At 50.4% G+C, this 20224-nt stretch overlaps 4 protein-coding genes across 4 annotated transcripts; 1 reads left to right on the top strand and 3 right to left on the bottom strand.

Annotated features, from left to right (window-relative positions):
* Positions 1–112: 112 nt before the first annotated feature.
* Positions 113–1709, top strand: LOC133393324 (uncharacterized). The gene is made up of 3 exons (XM_061657833.1): positions 113–899; positions 970–1421; positions 1522–1709. The coding sequence occupies exons 1-3, from the start codon at positions 220–222 to the stop codon at positions 1617–1619; spliced, it is 1230 nt and encodes a 409-aa protein (XP_061513817.1). The 5' UTR covers positions 113–219; the 3' UTR covers positions 1620–1709.
* LOC1278041 (xanthine dehydrogenase) lies at positions 1630–6896 on the bottom strand. The gene is made up of 2 exons (XM_317568.5): positions 6282–6896; positions 1630–5724 (listed from the first exon to the last, which is right to left on the bottom strand). The coding sequence occupies exons 1-2, from the start codon at positions 6372–6374 to the stop codon at positions 1747–1749; spliced, it is 4071 nt and encodes a 1356-aa protein (XP_317568.4). The 5' UTR covers positions 6375–6896; the 3' UTR covers positions 1630–1746.
* Positions 6897–7416: 520 nt separating this feature from the next.
* Positions 7417–12019, bottom strand: LOC133393323 (xanthine dehydrogenase-like). Its single transcript, XM_061657828.1, has 3 exons — positions 9083–12019; positions 7704–9017; positions 7417–7631 (listed from the first exon to the last, which is right to left on the bottom strand). The coding sequence occupies exons 1-3, from the start codon at positions 11744–11746 to the stop codon at positions 7587–7589; spliced, it is 4023 nt and encodes a 1340-aa protein (XP_061513812.1). The 5' UTR covers positions 11747–12019; the 3' UTR covers positions 7417–7586.
* A 134-nt stretch (positions 12020–12153) lies between these two features.
* LOC1278042 (ATP-binding cassette sub-family C member 10) lies at positions 12154–17449 on the bottom strand. The gene is made up of 3 exons (XM_061657827.1): positions 17140–17449; positions 13849–17070; positions 12154–13771 (listed from the first exon to the last, which is right to left on the bottom strand). The coding sequence occupies exons 2-3, from the start codon at positions 16957–16959 to the stop codon at positions 12350–12352; spliced, it is 4533 nt and encodes a 1510-aa protein (XP_061513811.1). The 5' UTR covers positions 16960–17070; positions 17140–17449; the 3' UTR covers positions 12154–12349.
* Between the last annotated feature and the right edge of the window lie 2775 nt (positions 17450–20224).

The raw sequence follows: 20224 nt of genomic DNA, 5'->3' as shown, positions 1-20224 counted from the left end.
TTTTATATTATGCTTAAAGATGACCGTATATATTTTTCATTAGTTAGTGTAGTTTGTTCACAAGACGTTAATTTAAGTGTGTTTCAATGTAGTCGTTCCCTTTGGTGGAAGGTCTTCAAAAGATCTTGATCGCTAGCGTTGTTTTTTTTTTACATCGCAGCAACCTTCGGGTTTGCACTCACACTTGCTATTCGTTCAATCGTGGCGCCATCGAAAGCGATGTTGGCTTCTAATTTGCAACCCACCAAAAACCCGTCAGTTGGGGACGTGTTTCGAGCTATTCCATCGCCATACAGTGCCAAACCACCTCAAGAAATGGGACACTTCATACGGGAGGTGAGGAAATTGCCGCGCAATAACACTTTCATCAGTCTCGAAGCTGCCAAGGAAGAGAGTGTTGGTGGTGGTGGTAAAGTGTCCCTGCAGCGTTGGAACAGTGTGGAAAATTTAACCAGCGAACGGCAAACAACAAGGGAGCAAGAGGAAGATAAAATAGCACCGATAGTGGCAGTGAAATTGGAACAGTTCAACAATGGGTCCGACTCGAATGACGATGATAGCTCCGAAACTAAAGAACGTAATGCGGCCGACCGGCGATGCAGCATGATCCCTTTAATGGCCCATCCTGCCGGGCGCCCGAAAGCGGTGGGACAACCTTACGCGGATAGAGAAAAAATTGTCCGCAAAAAACCACCGCTTCCTCCAAAAGCGCTGGCAAAGAATCAAGACCCCGTTAGGATGTATCGAGCAGAACGATTGCAGGAGAAAAAGCTGGACATGGAGCAACAGGTGGATGAGATGAGGGAGCAACTTGCTAGCCTAGAACTGAGCCGGCAAAAGGAGGAGCAACGGAATCGGGAAATCATCGACCGCCTTAAAGAAGATATCAGTGATTTAAAGTATTTTCCCTACTAAACCTCGCGCCGGTGCAATGCGCCTAATGGTTACATGTTTGCTCTATTTCGACAGATTAACCTGTGAGAAGCTGAAGGGCGCTGTAGAGCGACTACAGAACGCGGATGATTTGTTTGGAAAGATGAAGCATGAAGGAGAATTTTCCTTCTACGCACGGTCGTACGAGGTGTCGAAGAAAATTCTCAGCAACACTTTCCGCAGAAGGAAAGCTAATACCGCGCGTCCCAGTTGTTTGGATGCGAACGGCGCGGAAACAAACCGTGATACTGTTCAGAGCTTTAACGACGGTGATCAGCAGTGCATGTTGAGTGATACAGCAGGCAGCAACAGTCTGGCAGTTATGCATCCAGTAGGCGTGCCATCTGGTGGCGATGGAGACCACAATATCCGCCGTGTGAACAGTGCTCCTCCAGAGACGCCCGTGAATATAGTGACTTCCATGTACTATGTGTCCAAGATAGAATCCGTCGGAATGGACGGCATCCCTTCGGATGCAAACGAATATGGTAAGTGAACGTTTTGCGCATTGCATGTATTTTACATACTAACCTGCCTTACTAATCTCCTCCTGGGTTGGTTGTGTGGTATTTTGATATGCATCCATAGAGAATCCCATGATTCAGACTCCGGAAAAAGAAACGATGACAAAAAAGAAAACCAAAGCGTCCAAATTCGGTGGTTGGTTCAGATCTGGTAAACAGTAGACGGTGATAGTTTTTCGGTTGCATATGTCAACTTTATTTCCTTCAAAATTAGAATCTTTCGTAAATATATTCCACAAAAACGGTGAAAAATAGCGTGCGCGCACTTTTAGTCTAAGATTAAGTTTCATTAAGGCATTACATTCCATGGAACGACGCGAGCGGCTTCCCCTCCATTGCTTTGCTGCTTCGTAAAGCGTTCTACAAATTTATCCTGACAAGCTGTGCGGATGCGCGACGAAGTGGCCGGTGAAACTAATGTAAAATCATCGGACAGCTTTTCCTCCTTTCGAGCCGCGGCAATAGCATCGCGGATTGCGAAGAATATGGACGAGGCAAGGAAAAGTGGCGGCTCACCAACGGCCTTCGATGAGTAAACTGCGCGCGGATTGGGCGCCCCAGTGAGCAGTGAAACGTTGAACTCCCCAGGGATGTCGGCAAAACCGGGCAATTTGTACATGCCAGGACCGCGGGAAAACACCTGACCCTGGGGCGAGTAGACCATTTCTTCCAGCGTGAATAGCCCGTAGCCTTGCATGAATCCACCTTCGATTTGGCCGATATCGATGGCAGGATTAATGCTGGAGCCCAAGTCCATTACGACGTCGGTTCGGATGACCTGATGGTCTCCAGTCAGACAGTCGATCTCTACCTCCGAGCAAGCCGCACCGTAAGTGTAGTAGTTGAACGCTTTGCCCGAATTGGTGCCAAAATCGTAGCCCAGATCGGGCGTCGCATAGAATCCAGTGGCCGACAGCGACACCCGGCTGAAGTACGCCTTACTGACCCAGAAGTTCCAGTCCTTGTCGGGGAACTCTTTGCGGATAGGTTCTAATCGCTCGCGGATGGTGAGGCAAGCATTCAGCACCGCAGTGCCGTTTAGATCCGACCCAGCACTGGCCGCCGTAGCCGAAGTGTTCGGAACCTTATCGGTAGACGTCTCGGAAATGTGGATGCGATCGAAAGGAATTCCTAGCGCCGTGGCAGCAACCTGAATCATTTTCGTGTGCAGTCCCTGGCCCATCTCGGTACCGCCATGGGTTAGCAGCACCGTGCCATCCTGGTACACGTGAATCAGGGCGCCGCTTTGGTTCAGGTGCAGCACGGTGAAAGCGATGCCGAACATTGTCGGCACGACGTGAATGCCGCGTTTGCGCCAACGGTGTTCTTCGTTGAACTTTTCGACCGCTTCCCGGCGTTTGGCAAAATCGGCCGATTGCAAAACCTCACTCCAGCACTTACCAACATTGCAGCCCTCGATCTGCTGGTTGTAGTGCGTTGTATCGCCTTCCCGGTACATGTTCAGCTCGATCAGCTCGACGTAGTCCCGGTTCAGTGTGCGGGCCACATGGCGCATCATTGTTTCTGCCGCCATCATGCCCTGCGGACCGCCGAAACCGCGGAATGCGGTGTTTGAAGGTAGGTTTGTGCGACAAACCCATCCACGGACACGCAGATGCGGGATACGATACGCGTTTTGGATGTGGAACATTGAACGCTCCAGCACGGCAAAGGACAGGTCCATCGAATGGCCGGCATTGTTGTAAGCGCGGAAATCGCCGGCCAACAGCTTGCCGTCCTTGCTGACTCCCACTTTGTAATGGAAGTAGAAAGGATGCCGCGTACCGGACACTGCCATATCTTCGTCTCTGTCCAGCATGCAGCGGACGGGTCTGCCCATGCGATGCGCGGCCAAAGCAACCGGAATGGCCACAATGGCGGCACGCGATTCCTTGCCACCAAAACCACCTCCAAGACGCTTCACACGAGAAACAACCTTCGAGGCGGGTATGCCTAGAGTTAGCGCCACGTGGTGTTGAATCTCGGTAGGATGCTGGGTGCTGCTAATCACCTCGATTTCGTCTGAATCCTTCGGCACAGCCAGACATGCTTGCGTTTCAAGGTAGAAGTGCTCCTGTCCACCCATGCGACAATCGCCTTCGATGATAACATCCGCCTCGGACAGAGCCTTCTCAACGTCTCCTTTGGCAATGATTCTGGGAAATCCAGGATAGAACGACTCCAGTCTGATAGCATCCTCCAGCGTAACGATTACCGGTTGCAGTTCTTCGTAAGTGACTTTCACCTGGCGAGCGGCTCTTTGTGCAATTGTTTGATTATCGGCCACAATAGCTCCAATTATTTGTCCCTGCGTAGTAACGACATCTTTCACAAAGACAAATTCATCGTGGAACACTGGACCAGCCTTGTTTTGCTCTTCGGTCAAGTCATCCGCGCTAAAGAACCGATGCACACCCTCCTGTTTCAGTGCTTCCGATGCATCGATCGACAGAATCTTGGCGTGTGCCTTTGTACTGTACACAAATGCTAGATACAGCTCGTTGGCAAACTTTGGAATGTCGTCACAATAGATAGCTTCTCCGGTGACTTGTTTGTAAGCCGAAGCGTGCACTTGCGGTCGACGGATGGGATCGGTAGCCGGTTGATCGCCAGAAACCTTCTCGAACAGCTGAGTGCTCTTGGGTACCAACGTATGGAACGTATTGGCTCCACTTTTTTCCCGCTCCCCAACGGGTGTCCTGTGGGGAATGGATTGCTTATCGAGCGATTGTGCAATGGCAAGATAAGCCTTGAAAAAGAGACTCAAAGTCAATGAACGACGATACACGATCATGCCGCCCGGAGCCGAAGGACTCAGAGGAAGCTCTTCCACCAACAAATCATTGCAACGCTCCACGAGCTGTGCGTCCCATCGCGTCCCGACTAGAGCGGTGGCCGTCTTCTTGGCCAGAACTGTCGTTGGCGCCATTCCACCAAAAGCCAGATGGATCTCATCGACGATATCCGTACCGGGTCGGAAACGCACATTGAACGCCCCATTCACGATGGCAATATCATCATCGCGGCGTTTGGCCTGCTTGTGCGCGATGAAGTATTGATCCTTGGTGGTGCGTGGGATAAATAGCGACACGAGCGCTTCTTGCGGTTGAATGACGTTCTTCCGGTAGCCAGTGAAGAATCCATCGCCCATGCGCACCTTGCGGAAGCCTCCGTCGAGGCTGGCCACTTCCAACTCGATCGCGGCAGCCGTGAAGATGGGATTTAGATCCGAAATGGGGCTTCCCGTCATGATGTTTCCTCCAACAGAGGCAACATTACGGATCTGCTTTCCAGCGAACCAGTGCAGCATGTCGACGATCGCTTGGTACAGACGAGTCTCGGTTTCAGGACCGGTTTCGATTTCTTTCCGGAGCGCAATCTCCATTTCCATCAACGTGACGGCGGATCCTATTTTGAGTCCACTTGCTTGTCGCTCGATCGTCGTCAACTCCTTTATTTGGATGGGATTGGCGAGGACGGGATACTCAAAGTGTTTGAATTTCACTTCCACGCCCACTTCCGTGTTACCGACGACGATCTTTGTCTCCGGATGGGCTTTCTTGAGGGCCAACAGATCGTTGAGCGTTGTTGGTCGATACCAAGCGGTACGGGAGGTCCGAAAGACCAGCGATTCAGAGTCGAGCTTGTCGGAAAGCTTCAATTCCGGTGGAAAAATGGGCTCTTGAGATGGATCGTAAGGAACGAACTCGTTCGGCTGGAACAGCTCGGAGTCTAGCTCTCCGTTGCCGTTCTGTCCACATCCGTTACCATTGCCGTTGCGACAGCATTTGTCTCCCATGGCGCAGCCGAACTCCTTGGTGAAGGTTTTGTACCCCTCGAGGATCGGTCGATAGCCGGTGCAGCGACACAGATTCCCTTGGAAGGCAACCTCCAGCTCTTTCATGGAGGGAACGGGAGAGCTGCGCAGCAACGAGTACATCGACATGACGATACCAGGAGTACAGAAGCCACACTGCGAGCCGTGCGCTTTGGCGATGCGCTCCTGGACGGGGTGGAGGCGCGTCCGAGTACTTCCGATACCTTCGACCGTCGTCACAGCCATCCCGTGAACGGCACAAACGGGCGTCAGGCAAGCGTTGACAGCCAGATGATGCAGTGAGCCCGTTTTACGATCAACCTTCGACACCATCACCGTACATGCTCCGCATCCTCCCTCGGCACATCCGAGTTTCGTGCCGCAGAGGCGCAACTTTTCACGCAGATACACCAGCAGGGTGCACTCCGGATCCGGACCATCATCGGTAACCTGCGAGAAAACGTGTACGTGAATAGATAGATAGTGACACTCTGATGCGCGCAAACTTCATAACTAATGGACGGACTAATCAGCGCAATAAACGACGAAGCACGGGGGGCTTGGAAACATTCAATCAAAGTCTACAACGGCCGCGAAGACCGGCGCAGAATCTGAGCGGGGTTTTAGTGAGAGTGATTTGAAGTAAACAAGACTGATAGCGAAGAAGAGAAACGGAGATTTTGATGACCGTGGGGCACGCGGAATGAGATGTTTACGGTTCAGCGGTGTTGAGGCGTGTCGTCACAACCCGCGCGCTTACACCGCCCGCTGGAGTCCGCTGCCAACATGTGAACATTGTACATGATCATCACAAATAACCGTTATCAGCGTATGCCATCGCGTTTGTTGCCGGGTTTGTTGCTGACAGGAGGGGTTTTACATCCTCCGACGGGAGGACATGGAAATTATCATCATCTTCATCATCGTCATCATCATCTTCGCTACCCGCCATCGAATACGCGATTGCATGGGAATGGGTCGTCTCTGGAACATTCACCACCACTCACCTTCTTGCCATTGACGAAAAAGACCAGTGGTTGATTTGTATCGAACTGCGGCAACAGACCATCTGTTTCACTGCGGACACTCGACGGGGCCATCGTTGGCGTGGAGTTTTTGGCAATGTTACGAGAAAACACGTTGGAAAGTTAGCCGTTGCTTACACTTGCTTGGCTTGCCTCTTATCACTGCTGCCGTGCCACTTTTGCTGTTGTTAACGGCGAGAGCTGCGTTGCGGATTTTTATGCAATTTTTACTACACTTTACCGCGTAAAACACATTCGAAAGTGTTCCACTAGAGTTGGTGCAAAAGCGGTGTGTACACACGCGTGTGAAGTTTATGTTTAAATTTAGGTTCCTTTTTTTCACTCCTCACAAACTGCTGCACTCCGTCGTAGACAACGTGTCGCACACAAGCAGAAGCGAGGCGAAGATAGTAGGGACGGTCTTTATTTTTACACTGTCACTGTGGCCGACGGTTCGCGAAAGACTGAGCTCGGAGAGCGGATTGGAACGTGACTTAAGTGTGTCTTTCACCGTGTTTAACCGTGTGGATGTCCCATCAGCTGTGAGCTCCAAACAGAGCGTAGGAAGAGTAAAAAACAGCGGCTCGGGAACCAACGCCATTGGGCTTCCGTTCTTGGAAGCAGCATATTTACATCGTTGGGAGAGAATCCGACCTATCTCTCTGTGTAAAGCCATTCCCTAGAGAGAGAGTAAAGTGTTGCTCGTGTCTTCCTCGTGAATTCCACATCAAATCGGCATACCTCGGGGATGGTGGTGAATCCTGCTAAGAAGACGAGGGAAGAAAACCGAATGTTTACAATCTTGCACACGCGATTATAATGGTGATAGTGCAAAGATAAGAAAGCGGTATACCTATTACATCGGGTCGTGGCGTTGAATCTCCTTCCGTTTGAGCTGATTTATTTTATTGTGGTCATAGTTGTGGTTATTTAGTTAAGCTTCAGGTGCGCTAGTCCAACCTCAATTCCAAGAAGGACTGTCATCATCTAAGTTTTCGTTGTCTACACAGCGATGAATGCGAGCTTTGCTCTTGTAAAACTGTCTTTTCGGATTGTCATTGTCTCTGATTTAAGACATTTACAAAGCACTCAGTGGCAAAGAAATAGAAAGTAGCCGTTAAAGAATGTAGAGACAGGTGTATTTCTAATGGGTTATATGGCTTCTCTAATGAATTCAATGTTTCTGGAGCATTTATCGACCAAAACATGCCAGAGTAGGGAATCGAAGGAATTACTAAGAATACGGTAGATTGTGTATACCTCACAACGATACAAAGAGCCCTTCTATTATGCCATAACATTCCACGATCCATCACCAGTTTCGTCAGTGAACTGTAAAGACATATTTTCGTTTACTGAGTCCAAATCACAATATACAAATGTCAAAAAGTGTGCCGTACTTACCTTTCGTGTAATGGTGTCGCTGCAAAGCATCCTAATGCGTGCTGAACTCGCAGGAGCAATAAGGTTGAAATTGCCAGTGACACCTTCCTCCAAACGTGCGGCCGCAATGGCTGCCTTGATTGCAAAGTATACGGACGAAGCTAGGAAGAGGGGCGGCTCCCCAATAGCTTTGGATGAATATACGGCTCGAGGATTCGGTGCTCCAGTTAGCAGCGAAACGTTCAGCTCTCCCGGGATGTTCGCAAACCCGGGCAGCTTGTAGGTGCCGGGACCACGTGAATATACCTCCCCTGCGGGCGAATAGATCATCTCCTCGAGCATGAACATTCCATAGCCCTGCATGAATCCTCCCTCGATTTGCCCAATGTCAATCGCCGGATTGAGGCTCGAACCTACGTCCATGACGATATCGGTACGCAGCACTTGATGATCGCCGGTGAGACAATCGATTTCCACCTCAGAACATGCAGCACCGAATGTGTAGTAGTGGAAGGGATTGCCAGCGTTGGTCTGGAAATTGTAGTTAATGTTCGGTGTGGCGTAGAACCCGGTGGCCGACAGCGAAACTCGATCTAGATACGCTTGCCGGATCCAAGCGTTCCAACCGCCGGCGCTGTCCTTCTTCCGGTAGGGCTCTAGGCGTGATTGCAGCTTACGACACGCTTCCAAAACCGCTGCCCCATTCAAATCTGACGCCACGCTAGCGGCCGTGGCCGATGTGTTCGGGATCTTGTCGGTGCCCGTTTCGGAGCAGTGAATTTTGTCGAACGGAATCTGCAAAGCGGTGGCCGCCACTTGTATCATCTTTGTGTGCAATCCCTGTCCCATCTCAACGCCACCATGGGCGATCAGGACGGTGCCATCCTGGTAGACGTGCACCAGTGCTCCGGATTGGTCAAGGCCGGGTACGTTGAACGCGATGCCGTACATCGTTGGCACGGCGTCGATGCCACGTTTGCGCCAACGATTAGCACGGTTAAATGCGTCCACTTGCGCTTGTCGCTGGCGAAACGCGGAAGATTCAAGCAGATCGTCCCAGCATCGTCGGACTGTACAGTTTTCTATCAGCTTGTTGTAATGGGTATGATCGCCTTCATTTTTGTACAAATTTTTCTCGATCAACGAGACATGATCGAGTTTCAACTCTTGTGCAACGTGTCTTATAACAGTTTCTGCTACAAACATTGCCTGCGGGGATCCAAATCCTCTAAACGCGGTACAGGATGGTAAATTGGTTTTACAAACCCATCCTTCGATACGAATGTTGGATATTTTGTACGCGTTTTGAATATGCAAAAGCGCCCGTTGCATAACCTAAACAAAAGGATTAATCTTTATAGTGTTCGAAGATCGAGGATCAATGAAGTATAAGTACTCACCGAATACGAAAGATCTCTGGAATATCCTGCATTGGAGTATGCTTTGTATTCGCCGGCCAAAAGCAGGCCATCCTTCGATACCGCCACGCGGTATCGTACCAAAAACGGGTGTCTAGTCCCAGTAACGGCCATGTCATCGCATCGATCCAGGACGGTCCGAACAGGCCGTCGAAGGCGATAGGCTGCCAGCGCCACGGGTGTGACGAAAAGATCAACCTTTGTTTCTTTACCTCCAAAGCCTCCACCCAGACGTTTCACACGCGAAAACACTTTATGGCACGGAATGCTCAGTGCGTTGGCTACTTTACGTTGTGCTTCAGCCGGATGCTGGCTGCAGCTTATGATTTCCAGCTCGTCTGAATCACGCGGGTAAGCGATGCATGCGATCGGCTCGAGGTAAAAATGTTCCTGAGCCCCCGTGCGACATTCACCCTCCACGATGACGTAGGCCGAATCGAAAGCGGCATCGACATTTCCGTACTCCAAACGTAACGATCCCTCGGGGAAAAAGGCTTCGCGTGCAATTGCATCCTCCAGGGATACTATTATCGGTGTCAGATCCTCGTAGACAACCCGTACCTTTCTAGCAGCGGTCTTCGCTATTGATTCATTGTCGGCTACTACTGCTCCAATTATTTGACCCTGGCTGGTAACGATGTCTTTAGCGAATATACGTTCATCTTCCACGATCGCACCAAGACGGTTCTGCTCGTCGGTCAAGTCATCTGCGCTAAAGAACCGATGCACACCCTCCTGTTTCAGTGCTTCCGATGCATCGATGGACAGTATCTTGGCGTGTGCCTTTGTACTGTACACAAATGCTAGATACAGCTCGTTGGCAAACTTTGGAATGTCGTCACAATAGATAGCTTCCCCGGTGACTTGTTTGTAAGCCGAAGCGTGCACTTGCGGTCGACGAATGGGATCGGTGGCTGGTTGATCGCCAGAAACCTTCTCGAACAGCTGAGTGCTCTTGGGTACCAGCGTATGGAACGTATTGGCACCACTTTTCTCCCGTTCGCCAACGGGTGTCCTGTGGGGAATGGATTGCTTATCGAGCGATTGTGCAATGGCAAGATAAGCCTTGAAAAAGAGACTCAAAGTCAATGATCGACGATACACGATCATGCCGCCGGGAGCCGAAGGACTCAGGGGAAGCTCTTCCACCAACAAATCATTGCAACGCTCCACGAGCTGTGCGTCCCATCGCTTCCCGACTAGAGTGGTGGCCGTCTTCTTGGCCAGAACTGTCGTTGGCGCCATTCCACCGAAGGCCAGATGGATCTCATCGACGATATCTGTACCGGGTCGGAAACGTACATTGAAAGCTCCATTCACGATGGCAATATCATCATCGCGGCGTTTGGCCTGCTTGTGCGCGATGAAGTATTGATCCTTGGTGGTGCGTGGGATAAACAGCGACACGAGCGCTTCTTGCGGTTGAATGACGTTCTTCCGGTAGCCAGTGAAGAATCCATCGCCCATGCGCACCTTGCGGAAGCCTCCGTCTAGGCTGGCAACCTCCAGCTCGATCGCGGCAGCCGTGAAGATGGGATTTAGATCCGAAATGGGGCTTCCCGTCATGATGTTTCCTCCAACAGAGGCAACATTACGGATCTGCTTTCCAGCGAACCAGTGCAGCATGTCGACGATCGCTTGGTACAGTCGAGTCTCCGTTTCAGGACCGGTTTCGATTTCTTTCCGGAGCGCAATCTCCATTTCCATCAACGTGACGGCGGATCCTATTTTGAGTCCACTCGCTTGTCGCTCGATCGTCGTCAACTCCTTTATTTGGATGGGATTGGCGAGGACGGGATACTCAAAGTGTTTGAATTTCACTTCCACGCCCACTTCCGTGTTACCGACGACGATCTTCGTCTCCGGATGGGCTTTCTTGAGGGCCAACAGATCGTTGAGCGTTGTTGGTCGATACCAAGCGGTACGGGAGGTACGAAAGACCAGCGATTCAGAGTCGAGCTTGTCGGAAAGCTTCAATTCCGGTGGAAAAATGGGCTCTTGAGATGGATCGTAAGGAACGAACTCGTTCGGCTGGAACAGCTCGGTGTCTAGCTCTCCGTTGCCGTTCTGTCCACATCCGTTACCATTGCCGTTGCGACAGCATTTGTCTCCCATGGCGCAGCCGAACTCCTTGGTGAAGGTTTTGTACCCCTCCAGAATCGGTCGATAGCCGGTGCAGCGACACAGATTCCCTTGGAAGGCAACCTCCAGCTCTTTCATCGAGGGAACGGGAGAGCTGCGCAGCAACGAGTACATCGACATGACGATACCAGGAGTACAGAAGCCACACTGCGAGCCGTGCGCTTTGGCGATGCGCTCCTGGACGGGGTGGAGGCGCGTCCGAGTACTTCCGATACCCTCGACCGTCGTCACAGCCATCCCGTGCACGGCACAAACGGGCGTCAGACAAGCGTTGACTGCCAGATGATGCAGCGAGCCCGTTTTACGATCAACCTTGGACACCATCACCGTACATGCTCCGCATCCTCCCTCGGCACATCCGAGTTTCGTGCCGCAGAGGCGCAACTTTTCCCGCAGATACACCAGCAGGGTGCACTCCGGATCTGGAGAGGAGTCGATCACTTTTTTCCCGTTCACAAACAGCACCAGTGGCACATTGCAATTGAACTGAGCTAAGCTTTCCATTGCGAACTAGTACTATTTGCTCGAGACAACGCCCTATTTAATTACACGGCGGATGCGCACTTGGGTTAAACTAACGCGAACCAAGGTTGCGAAGTAAATGAATTATGAAAACGAATGCGCTTATCACTTAACAAAATTATTCGGATGTAACAGAATGGACGGATCGCGAACAAACAGCTGGTTTGATAAGATAATTCGTCCAGCGAAGAACAGCGAGTACACACGCACTAATTAAGCTTTACATGACAGGTGGCTGAACGAACGAGCAAAAATGAGAGTGTGTGTAGTGCATTGAGATTGTCATCTCGCGGCATGCTGACAGTATATGAAGGCCATGCTTGTATGTGTTGTAAACAGGGCGTATCAGAACAGAAGAGGGGGAAAAGCTTGTTTGGTCCAACATAATGTAACATTTAAAACATATTTTTTATTTCCGAAAAGTTGCAGATCAATTTCAGTTTGTGTGGTACTCAATCGTAATTGAATTTGAAGAATCGTAAAATATTACACATTTACATTGGTTGTTTATGTATTTCTGCTCTTAATTGATAATAGTGTACCGGAAGATCGGCTACTCTACGGGTACCTTTTACGTACGTTTAGCTAAGAGTTTTGCTGCTCTTGCAATAATGAATAAAATAAGGAATTTGGTTGCTCGGCAAGATCACGCGGCACACCTTGCTCGTTGACGGTGCCATCCTGCATGACGAACACCTGATCCGTGTCTAGAATGCCCTTCAATCGATGGGCCACTACAATGACTGTCCGGCCCCGAAATGCGTTCTTCAAGACCAGCTGAATGGCCGATTCTGATTCAAAGTCTAGGTTGGAGGTGCCTTCATCGATCAGCACAATTTTGGATTTCTTCAGCAGCGCACGGGTGAGGCACAGCAGTTGCTTCTGGCCCGCCGAAAGGTTTGCTCCGCTAACATCCAAACGGCCATACAAACCACCGAGGGCTTGCACCAGCGGGCTTGCCAAGCAGCAGTTGATGGCTTCCCATATTTCGGAATCGATGTGTACGGCACGCGGATCGAGATTGTCGCGAATTGTACCGTTGAACAGGAACGGGTCTTGCGAAATGAGCGCAATGCGGCTCCGCAGCACATCCAAAGGCAGGGTGGCTATATTTACAAAGTCCACCGCAATGGTGCCCTTGTCCAGGGGTGCTACTCGCAACAGTGATGCCAGCACGGACGTTTTGCCCGATCCCGTTCGCCCGACAATGCTGATGCGCTCGCACGGTTTCACGTTCAAGTTGATGGACCTAATTGAGCAGGTCAAGTGCTCTCGGTAGCGCATATGCACGTTGTCGAACACCACCACGCCCTGGGACGGCCACCCGAACGGCGGGTCGGCGGACCCGTCGGCATTGATTTCCGGCTCCAGCTGGCAGTATTGATTGATACGCTCGACAGCGACGAACTCCTGTTCCGTTTCGGCCACAGCGTACAGCAATCCCGACAGCAGACCGGTGATGGACAGTGCGTAGGAAATGGCCAATCCCACCAGCTCGGGCGAGGTCATGTGGGCCGATGTGATAGCCGCCAGCAGACCGCATCCTCCGACGAGAAAGGCGCCCAACAGCTGCAACCGCAGGCCAAGCCATTGTTGCGTCGCAGCTGCAGATAGCTGAGATTTTATGCTTTCACCCAGCTTGTAGAGAAAGTCTCGCTGGAAACGTTTTTCGCCGCGCAGCGCTCGGATGGTGGTTAGGCCCTGCAAGGTTTCAGTGAAGTGAGCGTACAGCGGTGAAAGAGCATTGCTCGAAAGCCGCTTTATGTCGCGCGATGCAAAGCGATATTTGTTTTGCAGTGATAGGTATATCGGCACTAGAGGCACAATCAGCAGTCCCAGCCAGGGCATGGCGTACAGACTGATCAAAAGTGCACCGAGCAGTCCGAAGAATTGGGCCAGCAGGATGTTCGTTATGAAAGGAAGCGTATCGTCGATGGCATACACATCGGATGAGAAGCGATTGAGTATTCTTCCCAGTGGGACAACATCGAAGAATTGCAATTTGGTCTGTGAAAAGAAATGGGAAATGTTTTAAATGCAGAGAAGTTAGTGTGAGCAATACATCGGAAAGTGTTTATACTAACGTAAAGCACGCTGTTGAGCAGACGATCGTGGATGCATTTGGCAGCTTTTAAGCCAGCATACGCAAAAAGGAAAGCTCTCAACAACGTCAGGAGACTGTTGCTGATCGCTAGCGTTGCATAAACTCCCAAATAGTAGAACGGTGTTGCCGTTCCATTACTTCCATCGGTTAGTATTGGTAAAAGTGCATGGTCGACCAAAGCAAGCACTCCGTCGCCCTCTTTTAGCTCGAGTACGGTGGGGTTTTCCGCCAGTCCGGTGCTGTTCGGAGCGATATCGTTGGTCGTACCGACCCAGTACGCCAGCCATGCATCGGTGAGATTGCGAGACACTTGCATCATGAGTACTGACATGATGACCCAAAAGCCAAGACTACGCCCTGTTGCTTTCCAGTACGCTCCAAGCACCTTTTGATCAAGATGACCAAATTCACGCGATTCTTCCATCAGTACGCTGTCGTTGCTTCGCTGGTCGTCATCCTCCCGCACGGATCCGTACGACGTACTGCCATTCGCCATGGAAAGTGTAGTGCTTGTATCCTCATCATAGTCATCGTAATCACTCAACAGCGATCCCACGTTCGGTGCATCGCTTTGCGTAACTTGGCCAGCTTCCACGTGAAGGATTTGCGTCGCCCGATTAAGCACCATCGAGTGCTGCGTGACAATGATGCGCGTCTTGTCTTTGAGCAGGCCAAACAGACAGTGGCGAATTATGTGCGATGCGACGTGCGCATCCAACGCCGACAGAATGTCGTCCAATAGGTAGATGCTTTTATTCTGATAGACGGCGCGAGCAAGTGCTACGCGCGCTTTCTGTCCACCGGAAAGGGTGCGTCCTTGTTCGCCAACGCCCGTGCTGTCGCCGCGCAACGCATCCAAATCATACTGCAGTGCACAGGCATGAATCACTGCTTTATATCGCGCTTCATCGTATATTTCGCCCCAAAGAATATTGTCTCGAATGGTCCCCTGCTGCAGCCAGGGTGTCTGTGCGACATATCCAAACCCTTCCTTTACATCCATCGAAATCGCTACCGCACCGGCAGTGCACTGAAAGTAGCCCATGATTACCTGCAGCAGCGATGATTTGCCACCACCGACGGGGCCTTCTAGGCAGACGAGCTCTCCCTGCCGTACCTGTAGCGTGAGATCACGGAACGCGAAATCAATGATATCTTCCTGCACCAAATCCAACTCCTTCCGGCTGCGCTTTGTTTCGAACTCAAAGCTTCCATCCTTGATGGCCAACACCACGGGACGCTTGGAAGAATTAGCAAAGGCAGCATCGGAAGCCGTCAGTGGTCGATAATAGTCCTGCAGATTTACATCGGGTAGATCGAGCAGTTCCTGGACTCGCTTCAACGATACCCACGCCTCGGTCAATCCATTCAGTACCCAGGGAAATGCGTTCAGCGGACCGATAAGCATATTGAGCAGTGCTACGCTGGTGTAGGTCGTTGCGGCAGTGAGTGGTTTGCCGAGCAGGATGGATGTGCCAAACGTAAACAGGCACATCAGCACGGGAGTTGTGGCCCAGAAGTATACGCACAGTGCATCGAGATACTTGCGCTTGGCTAGAAAGCTTATTTCTTCACCTCGTTCGCGATGGATCTTGCTGATGAAAACATCCTCCCAGGCGTTTAGCTTGATGTCTTTGGCTCCACTGATGGTTTCCGTCGTGATCGTGACACGCGCATCCTTCGCTGCCATTAGGCCCTGCGAGAGTTGTCCAATTTTCTGCGCAATCTTGCGATTGATCGGTATCAGCAATACTGCAAACAGCACACCAGCAACAAAAGCAACACCGAGCTGCGTGTAGAGTAGGTAGAGCGTGGTAAACAGCTGGAAAGGGATGCTCCAAAACGAGTGGAAGCTGATGCACGAGTTCACGATTCTGTCCGTGTCGGTTGACATCAAGTTAAGTATTTCTGGCCGAGCCGCTTGCAGTTGCTTCGCCGTGAGGGACTTTTGATAGATGGCCGTCACGATGGACATTCGCATTTTGCTGCTAACGAAAGTCATGCGCCAGTTGAAGTGTACTGCCGCAAAAGCACTGATCATGGCCGAACCAAATAAGCCAAGCGCATGGTAATATGCTACAAAATCGGACGAACCGCTGGAGTCGGCAGGATCTATTGGTACGGTACTGTTGCCATTTATCTCCATACGGAGCAACGCGCCGAGCAGGAGGGGGCCTGCAAAACCCGACAGATCTCCTAGTAACCGCAGCAGGCCGATCAAATAGAACTCCCATCCGAAGCACTTGTGCAGGGCTTTCAGCAAGGAGCTCGTTTCACTGAGCGCTGTTTGAAGCTTCTCCGTAACACGGTGCAGCGTTAGAGCTTCGGGCAGATCGAACAGGTCATCGTTGCGCTTTAGTTTTCCACTAACTGCCTTAGCGATTAGGGGCCGTACCCAGTAGAATACAAACTTGGAGAGCAAATTCGCATCGTCCTCGATAGGGCCCAGTGCCGTTTCTTCAATGTCTTCGAAAAAACGGGTATATGATTGGGACAGTAAGGCTTGACGCTCCTGATCATCCGTCCGGCGGAGGCGCACGTAGTGGGCATTCCCTGGCGCAACAAGTGTTGCTCCGTAGAACAGGTACAGCGCTAGTTGGGCCGCATACCACAGCCAATAATCGGTGTACAGGTTTGTGTGCAGCCAAATGGCACTTAAGGCAAACAGTGACGTCCACAGCACAATCAGGGCCAGAGGGCCGCGATGGCTGAGGGATCCTTTGCGTACGGAAGATAGCAGAAAGCAGCAATGGATAGGCCAGGCTATCAGCTGTACACACGCGAGCAATATATCCACCGGGTACAGCTCCTTATGGAGGCGGAAAATGTAGAGCACTTTCAAGGCCGGCACGAAGGTTAATCCTAGCGAGGCAAAGATTCGCACTCGCAACGCTCGCAGCTGCGTCTGATTGCGTGACACTGTACGCCAATGGGTTCCATAGTAGTACGCAGAGAAGGTGGCGAAGAGCGCAAGAACAGGCAATTGCAGTATCAGCTCCTGGAAGCATGGGGCAAGGTCACTGTTGGTCTGCACCCAAGGCCGCAACCCGGTTGGGCATATATCGGTCCAGAACTGGTCCCAGACGACCATGGCTCTCTTCACCACAACAGTCGAGAAGAAAACCAAACAGGATTCAGTTTCGTTTGCTGTGGCTAAGGGTTTCCGCTTAGCGCATTTCTCACTTCACTGGAAAACTGTCAGCTGAAAACAGAAACATAAAGCTGCACTTGAAATTGTGACTTGATCCCACACTCCAAACACGCTGCTTACGATGTAAAACGCTACTGCATAATACCCCCCATTATGATGACACATCTTTTTCCGGCTTATTATTCATCGTCGCTTATCAAAACTTTGGAAGCCAACGGTGGCCGGCACAGTGCAAGTAATTGTTTTGGAAAAAAAGTCGATCTGGCTGCACAAGTATGTGTTTGATTAGCGAAGCCGACAGCTGTGTGTGTATGACTAAAACTAGAAATAATTTACAACATAGTTGCGCTATGTGTAGAAAAAAGCGACAAAACGTGGAGAAAAAAACGAAAACAAAACAACCACGTATGACAGTCATATGGTAAACAGTAGTGATGGGCGGGTCGATCCAAACCTATCGGGTCGGAGCCATCCACATTGAACTTATAGAACTCGTATGAAACTACCGAACTCGTTGCACGCATGGGTCGCTGTCGCATATACTTTGCTGAACCTACTGAACCTATTGAAGACTTATGAACCTATTAAACTCGTTGCACCCACGGGTCGGAAACGATTCCAGCCAAGCCGCACCCGACCCCGGGTCGATCCGTTTGTGGAGTCGTATGACCCATCACTAGTAAGCAGTCACACGTTTACATCTCCAGGTCGACCACTACACATCTTGCGAAATGTGGTCCGGCCTTTTGTAGCACAGTTTTGTTTTGAAAATTTAAACCACAACTGTTATACAACTACCGTTGTAGGAAGGGTTGACGAAATAATATTGTTTATTTATTGATTTTATTCAACACATGGCTTTATTTCGGGATATTTATTCTTTATCTTAATGACAAATTAGCTTATTAAATCTTCATATCTACTTCACACATGCAACCAGCTACGTTTTTCTCCTTATATTCGTACTAAATTCACGATTCAGACAACGAGGAAAACACAAAACATGACATTTTCAGCAAAAATAACAACGTCTACTGTCTAAATTTTTCTAACGCATCGCTAAAATTAAGGTCTATAAATAATGTTAAAATCAAATAAATAATCATAAATTAACCAGTATCATTCAACAGTGCGACGAACAGTACTGTGATGCTGCGCAGTATTGAAGCCCCGAAGGGCAAGTCATTTTCATTTTGACAAACTTTTTCTGGCTCTTTCGGTGGCAAACGTAGTAGCTATGCTGATCGAGCGGATTGGGAATGCGACCCTCCGCACGACATCGGGGCCCTTTGCGTGCAGTCTTCGATCGCTTTACCGTGGGTGCAGCAGTAGTTGTGGTCGTAGTCGTCGTAGTCGTGGTTGTGGAAGTCGTCGTGGGCTTGGGAGAATGTTTGGAAGACGACTTTCTTCGCACTTTTACCGATGGTTTGACGGTGTGAAACTCGGCCGCATGTACTGTGTCCAGTGCTGGCAGAACGACTATCTGCTCGGCCGGCAGTGGCATGTTATTTCGAGTCAAAAGTTTGTTCGCCTCTTGACGAATCAGCTCCACATACTTCTGGGCAGTGAGTATATCGTTTTTCATGAGATGCGAGTTTGGGTGTGCTGCTGATCCTTTGTAACGAATTATGGAGGGTGGCGTTGTAGTGGTGGGTGTCTGTTGCGATTTGCATGCCTGGTATGATGCCGTATCACACAATCGCGTCTCCTTGTTGAAGGCTGTAAACGAGGGACAGGTAAACGACTGGAACGCCCCATTCTGGGGATTGCAGACAAAGTACTTAAAGCAGTCGGTTTTGTTCGGTTCCCTGCTACCGAGCGTGCACGTTGCGACAGAGATGCGCACATCACCTGGATTAGCATCTAGCAGCGGCATTATGCTGTCTTTGTACTGGGTATAGGCTAACGCTGACTCGCTTTGCTCAAACGGACTTTCATTGTATGTTGCACTGGGAGGGTCACTTTGTGGTTCATCTACCTCGGCTATCTGGCTGGATTCGTCTGAACTCTCCCCTGAGACGTATGGTGGATCACTATCTGAGCTGTCGTTATCGCTACTCTCGTCAGATGCTGTCGAATCGAATGGTTCAATGCGATCGATAGCATTGCTGGGGACACTGTAGCTATCTGGCATGTTATTCTGCAACTGCAGCATCGAAGGGGAATTGGTGAGATGAGAGTACAGGAAGGCCGCATCACCAGTCATGGGACCTTGGGGTTGGGGTGGTGAAACGTATGGTGATACCACGCTCGGATACGTCGGCATGGGCTGTCTGTTCAGGAGTGAAGCTGTAGACGCCGTTGCCAAGTAAGGATTGTACTGGGGAAAGTTTTGTGGCATCATTTGAACGTATGAATCCTTTGGAACGAACCGATTGCCATAAATGTCATAAAGCGTCGGTTGGTAGGAGCTGTAGTACATTGACTCATTTAAGGGCTGATTCCGAAGGTTATCATACACCGCCGTGTGACCCAGTGTGTACGGATTAGTGAAGCTAATACCGATCGGCTTTGAATTGAAGGTGGTCGTGATCTTGGGTTTGGTGGGTGTCGCGTATTCCGGTATAGGGCTTGGTGGTGCAGCAACAGCAGAAGTGGTTCCAACCGATAGAGGAAGAAATATCGGTTTCGGCACTGGTTCCGGATCCGGTCTTGCCATCTCCGCAGTCGATGCTGTTTTTTGATGATTTGCAATCATTTGTTGAGAAATTTGAAGGATACTTTTTATGATGTCCTCCGACATGTACGGTCCTTTGGGTTTGAAAGTTTTGTCACCATTACCACCATCGATCAAATGCTGCTGAGGGGAGCTCATCGTATAACTCGCATCCATAAGATAATCGTAGGGCAGAGCAGGCTTGCGGGAAAAGATCCTGTTGTTGGCGAATGCCGAAAAATCTCCCACACCCCCGGTCGGATCGACGCGTTGTTTCATTTGAGTGGCAATTCGGTTTAACTGTTTTTGCTGGTTAATAATTTGGGTGAGATGCTCGGGATGGATTTTCCCATTCGGTGGGAGCGGCAACCTCGTTTTATGGCTTTGACCACCACCACCACCACCACCTTGAATGGTGTAGTCCCCAAGGATGGAGTTCAGATGAGACGAGTCTAGGAAGCCTTGACCTAGGGGCTTTGGCGGGGGTTGCTCATTGTTAGCGAAAGAATCTCGGTCCGCGCCTTGATGGAAGGAATGCGGCGGCGAATA

The sequence above is a fragment of the Anopheles gambiae genome, chromosome 3 (assembly GCF_943734735.2).
Source record: "Anopheles gambiae chromosome 3, idAnoGambNW_F1_1, whole genome shotgun sequence".
In the NCBI taxonomy this organism is placed as follows: domain Eukaryota; kingdom Metazoa; phylum Arthropoda; class Insecta; order Diptera; family Culicidae; genus Anopheles; species Anopheles gambiae.
Note: the sequence above shows the minus strand (reverse complement) of the source record. Positions and strands in the feature narration are given on the sequence as shown.

Bases quoted from the DNA above. Each gene is read 5' to 3' on its own strand.
- LOC133393323 (XM_061657828.1), bottom strand. From the start codon at position 11,746: ATGGAAAGCTTAGCTCAGTTCAATTGCAATGTGCCACTGGTGCTGTTT. The intron at 9,018-9,082 runs GTGAGTACTTAT...CCTTTTGTTTAG, and splicing joins CCAGAGATCTTTCGTATTCG to GTTATGCAACGGGCGCTTTT. The intron at 7,632-7,703 runs GTAAGTACGGCA...ATGTCTTTACAG, and splicing joins GCGACACCATTACACGAAAG to TTCACTGACGAAACTGGTGA.
- LOC1278042 (XM_061657827.1), bottom strand. From the start codon at position 16,959: ATGGTCGTCTGGGACCAGTTCTGGACCGATATATGCCCAACCGGGTTG. The intron at 13,772-13,848 runs GTTAGTATAAAC...TTCTTTTCACAG, and splicing joins TGCTCAACAGCGTGCTTTAC to ACCAAATTGCAATTCTTCGA.
- LOC1278041 (XM_317568.5), bottom strand. From the start codon at position 6,374: ATGGCCCCGTCGAGTGTCCGCAGTGAAACAGATGGTCTGTTGCCGCAG. The intron at 5,725-6,281 runs GTGAGTGGTGGT...GTTTTCTCGCAG, and splicing joins TTTTCGTCAATGGCAAGAAG to GTTACCGATGATGGTCCGGA.
- LOC133393324 (XM_061657833.1), top strand. From the start codon at position 220: ATGTTGGCTTCTAATTTGCAACCCACCAAAAACCCGTCAGTTGGGGAC. The intron at 900-969 runs GTATTTTCCCTA...CTATTTCGACAG, and splicing joins GAAGATATCAGTGATTTAAA to ATTAACCTGTGAGAAGCTGA. The intron at 1,422-1,521 runs GTAAGTGAACGT...ATGCATCCATAG, and splicing joins TTCGGATGCAAACGAATATG to AGAATCCCATGATTCAGACT.